The sequence below is a fragment of the Heterodontus francisci genome, chromosome 13 (genome assembly GCF_036365525.1).
Source record: "Heterodontus francisci isolate sHetFra1 chromosome 13, sHetFra1.hap1, whole genome shotgun sequence".
NCBI classification, from domain to species: Eukaryota; Metazoa; Chordata; class Chondrichthyes; order Heterodontiformes; family Heterodontidae; genus Heterodontus; species Heterodontus francisci.
Window position 1 is genome coordinate 108,166,936 of NC_090383.1, and position 6,833 is coordinate 108,173,768.

The 6,833-nt window shown below is 44.5% G+C and overlaps 1 protein-coding gene across 1 annotated transcript in view; it reads right to left on the reverse strand.

The window, feature by feature from the left end:
• LOC137376572 (inactive phospholipase D5-like) overlaps positions 1-3,935 on the reverse strand; it is a 75,932-nt gene extending 71,997 nt beyond the window's left edge. Inside the window, exon 1 of the mRNA XM_068045366.1 lies at positions 3,432-3,935. Within this exon, the coding sequence (XP_067901467.1) occupies positions 3,432-3,608 (177 nt within the window). The 5' untranslated portion in view covers positions 3,609-3,935. The remainder of the gene's footprint in view (positions 1-3,431) is intronic.
• Between the last annotated feature and the right edge of the window lie 2,898 nt (positions 3,936-6,833).

Genomic DNA, 6,833 nt, shown 5'->3' on the forward strand with positions numbered 1-6,833 from the left:
CTAAAAGGACATTATTGAACTTGATGGGTTTTTTTTAAAAAGAAGACTCCGGTAGTTTCAACATTAGTAGCTTTTTATTCCAGATTTTATTTAATTGACCAAATCTAATTTCTCCAGCTGTTATGGCAGGATTTGAACTCCTGTCTGGATCGCTAGCCTCTGGATTACTGGTCCTATAACTTAACCAGTATGCTACTGTACCCACAGTTATCTGAGCATGATCTCATTGTTGTTTGAGAGATATTGTATGCCAATTTGGCTGCACTGCTGCTTCAACTGGTCTGCTCCCAACTCCCAAAAATAAGTGTTCAAGTCAAATATAGTACATAGCAAACACTGGGCAACAAAGGCCAGGGATTTCATCTCAAACTGAGAATGGATGAGGTGCTCCCAGAATATAATCACATTAATGCATCTCATTAAAAATGCCTGTTTAAGTTCAGTTTGGAGTCTCTGACAGTCAAGTAATCTCTTTATTCACGTATATTTGTCAGCTTTTTGTGCCCTGAAACTGCCAGTATATGAAGCTTGTAGATTGGAGCTTCAGGTAGAAATACCAGCTTTTTCTTTGTGTGTTTAAATTTAATTTATCCACTACCAACCACCTCCACTATCCTGTCCACCCTCACATCTAACAACATCTGGAATGAGTTCATGGATTTCTACTTCAGCAAAATAGAGATCATCAATTTATACTTTCACCCTTTCCCTTTACCCACTAATATAACTCTCCCCCCTGCCCCTTAACATTAGGTCTCAACCCCCATCTTTTTCTAGTTTCTCTCTCATCTATGAAACCTACAACCTGTTCTCTCAAATCCATTCCCGCTGAGCTCCTGATCACCCAGCTTCCCTTCTTGGCCCCCATGTGAGCTGTCCCTGTAAATGGTTCTCTCCCCGCAGGTACTGTCCTCCTCCATTTCAAACTGCTATCAGTACCTCACTGCTTAAAAACAAACCCCCTTTGCAAACATCTCCAACTTCTTTATCCTCTCAAAAGCCTTTGAACACGTCACCACCCAAATGCATGCCCATCTCTCCTGAAACATCCCATGTGAATCCCTCTAATCAGTTTCCATCCTTGCAATAGCACAAAACTGTCCTAACTAAAGTTACAAACAACATTTTCTGTGATTATTACCATGTTGTATTATCCCTTCTCAATCCCTTTCCAACCTTTGACATGGTTAACAATGCCTCTCTTCTGTTGTCTAGTGCAGTGGGGCTACCCCTGCTTGGTTACACTCTTACCTTCCTGATTGTAGCCTAAGAGTTTCCAGCATTTACATCTTTACCCTCACCTCAAGACCCTCAATGATCTATTCTTGGTCCCTTCTCTTCCTCATTTACATGCTCTCCTTTAGTGACATCATCTGCAAACATGAGGTCAACTTTTACAGTCATACTGATCCCACCCAGATCGGCTTCCCCAGCACCTCTCAACCACCTCTGTGCTGTTACACTCTTGATCCAACGCTCAGTCTTGGAGGAGCAGCAAGTTTCTCCAGCTAAACAAGAGGAAAACTGAAACCATTACTTCCAGCCCCTGCCATAAACTCCAAACCTTGTCAATGACTCTACCAGTAACTTAGGAGGAACGAGACTGTTCCCAATCCGAGTGCCTCATTCAACCCCAAGCTGAGGTTCCAACCTCATATCCTCTCGGTAACAAAGACCATTTTTATCCACTTGCATAACATTATCCACCTCCTCTTCTACCTCAGCCCATCTGCCTCCAAAACCCTCATCCTTGACATTGGCACCTACAGACTTAACTATTCCAATAGTCTCAGTCGGCACCTCATCCTTCACTTCAATAAACCCAATTCATCCAAAACTCTGCTGCCACCATTTTATTTCATATCAAGTCCCACTCACCCATCAATGCAGTTCTCCCTGACCTCCACTGGCTCCTGGTCTTCCAACGCCTCAAATTTATAATCTCATATTTAAACCTCTCTAAGGCCTTGCCTCACCCTATTTCTGTAACCTCCTCCATCCCTACAACTCCTCCAAACTCTCTATTCCTCTGGACTCTTGCACATCCATCTTCCCTTCGCCCCACCATTTGTGACTGTGCCTTCAACAACCTAGGCACCATACTCGAAACCCCTCCATCCCAAACTCCTCCTTAAAACTTATCTCTTGACCAAGCTTTTGGTCACCTCTCCCAATCTCTCCTTTAGCTCAGTATCCATTCCCCCTATGCCTCTGTAAAGTGCCTTAGAATGCTTTTTTTCCCTTTAAAAAGGAATGAATTATTAACCCATGTTGTCATTTTATTTGCTTCCTCTCTGTAGGTCTCCTCAGACAGACAACCTTCACCAGCACCCAGGGGACACAAGTGACCGAGGGTGACTCAGTCTCTGACTTTCACCCCTCCCTGTAGAAAACATCTGTGCAGAGACTTCCCTTAAATAGGAAGGACAAAAGTGGGAACTGTGTGCATGGGGAAATCACAGGCACAAATCCATGGTCTATCAATGCCTTAATAGGATCCATCCTGTTGAACTGGGGACATTTACAGCTGATGTGCCAAATACAGCAGGATATTCATTCAGTGCAATTGGGCAAAGTACGGAGCTGCTACCTGCCTTGAATTTCATTGAGCCGTAGCCCAGTGAATTCCCCGCCTCGAGTGCAAAATCTTGCTTTTGTATATATATAGGGAAGCCAAGCCTGGAGCTCTCGAGACAAGGAGGCCAAAGAAGAAGAAGCTAGTATCTATCACTTACTAATGTAATTAGTGGACACTTACATTCAGATAAATCACCTAATATGTTACTGGTCAATATTTGTCACCTCACGGATAAATTTGCATGCCACTCACTCCAACTCAGGATGAGCTGACATTTACAAAGTGAAACTTTCAGCTTCAGTTCGTCATCTAAATCACCCCCACTTTACCCCCCCCCCCCCTCCTCACCCAAAATGTCATCAACTACTACACCTTTTTTCCACTTATCCTCGGAATTTGCAGGGATTACACTGGTTGAGGATTGCTGCTCCACATTCAAGCGAGCCTCTGCACCGATTGTACCCAGGGAATTCTTTTTCACTTGACTTACGTGTACTGACTGCTACATTCTCTAAACACATTTTCAGACGCCCAACAGCAACCAGAAATCTACTTCCGCCTTGCTGCAGTTGGAGGCAACTGTTAAAAGTTACATTTCAGAGTTCAGGAGCTTTGTACTATCCTGAATATATTTAGGAGAAAAAAAAGAGAATCTGCAACTTTGTAGCCAATGGAATATGTATTTTGTTACTACAGTAATCTACTGTACATCCATAGCATGCACAATAGCATATCAATTATTTATCAATTGTTTCATGTTTCAAACCCACAGATGCCCGCCCCTATATATTAGCTCTGAAACCCTCCCCATTGCTTTTAAATTTAAAAAAAAACCCCATAAGAAATGGCTTACATGCTCGCTTTTCCCCCTATTATTGAGATACACCGAGACAGCATAATCCTTCTTCTTGGCAGCGCTGTACAAGTTAGCACCCCCTCGAGTAGGGTTCGGAGACGCCTCCTTCGGTCCCGTTTTCACTTTCAGCTGATCACAGGGCTCCTCTGGCAGGCGGTCGTGCTTAACTTCCATGTTTTTTTTTTTAAAACCCCAATCAGTAATTTCCGAGCGTCCACATCTGGGAAAGGGGTTATAGAGAGAGAGAGCGAGGGGGGCAGTGGAAGTGGTTCAGCTGATACCTCAGGTGCTGCTACCACTGCAGCTCATTCTTGTTGAGCAGATGCTGCAACGATCGAACAGCCCAGTGGGAGGGGCACACATTTTCTCTGCGTGTGGTGCAGAGATGCAGAAGGAAGGGGGAAAAAAACACATCACTCAAACAGGCTGTGTTTTAAGGCACAATGTGTTGAAATTAAGGTGTCAAATGAGCAGCTCTCATCATCATGTCATTGGGTACAGCTACCTAACCAGACAAATAACCAGAATGTGTTTATTCATAAGGTGGAACTCAGTTGAAAGCAAAATCCTTACAGTTACTGGGTTATCAATTATTAAGAAAAAGTAAGGACAGATTGGCTGGAATGCAAGGGCATAAAAGTAGGCTCCCGAAATGTTAATAAAGATGTGAGTTGAGGCTAAATGATGATTAAGTTCATGCTCTTTTATTTCCTCGGGATAATATGTCACTGAAGTGCCATGCAGAACATCTTGTAGGAGAGACTGTGCAGTGACCCAACATTGGAGAAACACGGGATTTGACCAGTGACACTAGGGGGGCAGATGAGCAGTCATCAACTCACACATTCATGACATTGTTCAAAGCATTTTTATTTGGGTTTCTTAGGGGTGTTTGGATAAGTTTTTAAATACTTTTTTAAATCCCCCATTTGCATGTTTGGGTGAGAGTGTGGGCAAACTGTCAATGCCACAAATATATTTAACCATAGTCGCAAATGACAAAAACAGAAAATGCTGGAAATACTTAGCAGGTCAGGCAGCATCTGTGGAGAGAGAAACGGAGTCAAAGGGTCTTCATTTCCAACATTTGCTGTATTTATTTCAGATTGCCAGCAGCTACAGTATTTTGCTTTTGTATTAGTCACAAATGACATCCTCTCCAACTGCATTATCCCTCCCTATCCTCCTCAACCTCTCTCAGCCTTTGGCACGGTTGATCACGTCATTCTCCTCCAACATCTCCGCTCTGTTATTCAGCTCAGTGGCCCTGCCCTTATTTAGGTCTACTCATACCTATCTGAGCATCTCCAGCAATAGTTTCTCTTCCTGCTTGCTCGCCATTACCTCTGGGGTTCCACAAGCACCCAATGGCTTCGTCCTCTTCTCATCTACATGCAGGTCTTTGCCATCATCATTTTTACACATGGGGTCAGCTTGCACGTGTACACTGATGACACCCAGTTCTAATCCTCCACTACTTCTCACAATCCATCCACTCAACCTGTGGTGTGAAACTGCTTCTTTGGCATCCAGTCTTCAGTGAGTCACAATTTCAAACTTTGTCACAGACACCTCCGGTCCCTACTTTCAAATTCTATTCCTCTTTGTTGTGAAGCTAATAAAATAATAAGAATTGTATCACTTGAGTGGACACTATATTCTTTTACACATATGCCATCTCAAAGCCTAGATCAGAGTCAAAATTCCTAAACCTCCTCACCCACCTAATCAATTAACATCGGGAAAAATGAATTGCAATGTAATGCAAAACCTCATTTCTGTATTGGATGTAAAAGAAAGAATTGCATTTATATAGCACCTTTCATGACCTCAGGATGTCTCAAAGCACTTTGCAGCCAATTAAGTAACTTTTATAATTTAGGAAATGCAGCAGCCAATTGCACACAGCAAGACCCCACAAACAGCAACAAGATAATGACCAGGTAATCTGACTTTTAGTGATGTTGATTAAGAGGTAAATATTGGTCACAACAAAGGGAGAACTCCCCTGCTCTTCTATGAAACAGTGCCACGGGATCTTTACATCCACCTGAGAGGGCAAACATGCTTCAGTTTAATGTCTCATCTGAAGGACAGCAGCTTCAACAGTGCAGCAAGCCCTCAGTACTGCACTGATTTTGTGCTCAAAATGTTCCTCACAATCTTCTGAGTGATAGGTCAGAGTGCTACTCACTGAGCCATAGCTGACACTATATATTCAATATATGTCATTTCTTTGCTATGTTTGTCCAGCAGTTCAGTATTCATTGTAGAACTGCATTTGCAGGTTTTCTGATTTCTTCAAATTTTCCCTTTTTTATTCAATCATGGGGCATGGTCATTACTGGCAAGGCCAGCATTAATTGGCCATCCCTATTTGCCCTTGAGAAGAGGGGGTGAGCCGACTTCTTGAACCATTTCAGTCTGTGTGGTGAAGGTAATCCTGTTAGGGAGGAAATCCCAGGATTTTTACCCAGTGACGATGAAGGATGACTGTTTCTAGTCAGGACAGTGTGTGACTTGGAGGGCCACTTGCAGGTGGTGTTCCCTTGCACCTTCAGCCCTTGTTCTTCTCGGCGGTAGAGGTTGTGGGCTAGGAAGGTGCTGTCGAAGAAGTTTTGGTGGGTTGCTGCAGTGCATCTTGTAGATGGTGCACACTGCAGCCAGGGTGCACTGAAGGCAGCAATGAATGGTGAAGGGGGTGGATGGGGTGCTAGTCAAGCGGGCTGCTTTGTCCCATATGGTGTTGAGCTTCTTGAGTGTTGTTGGAGCTGTACTTATCCAGGCAAGTGGAGAGTATTCCATTTTGTGCCTTGTAGATGGTGGTAAAGATTTGGGAGTCAGGAGGTGACCAAGGGCTAGATTTTCCATTTGGGGTCAGGACCCAGAAGACCCATTTCCTGGTCCCGACTCCACTCTGAGGGGGAAGCAGTAACTGATCCCGATTTTCCCCGAGGTCAGCCCTAATTGGCTGAAGGGTGGGTAATGTGGCCAACTAACTGCAGCAGGCGCGGGAAGGAGGTGGGGGTTTGAAAGTGCAGGCCTAATTTAAAAGCATGACGGCAGCCATTACTGTGGCCGCCATCTTCCAACTCAATGACAGGCAAAGGTCAGCAGGAGGAGAGGCAGAGGCCAGGCACCCTTGGCAGGGTTGGCCCACAGTTTACCGATGCCGCCCTTGAGGTCATGTTGGAGGCTGTGCATGAATGTCGAGGGGTCTTGTCCCCGGAGGGTGACAGGAGAAGGCCACCCAGCCAAACTAAGCAAGTGGCTGGAGGTGGAGAACATGTCAGCAGCTGCAGTGTCGCCTGGAGGAACTGGGTGCAGTGCCACAAGAGGTTTAATGGCTTCTTCATTCTGGCAAGGTGAAAGCAGCATAAAACCCGGGTGACAGGCCTA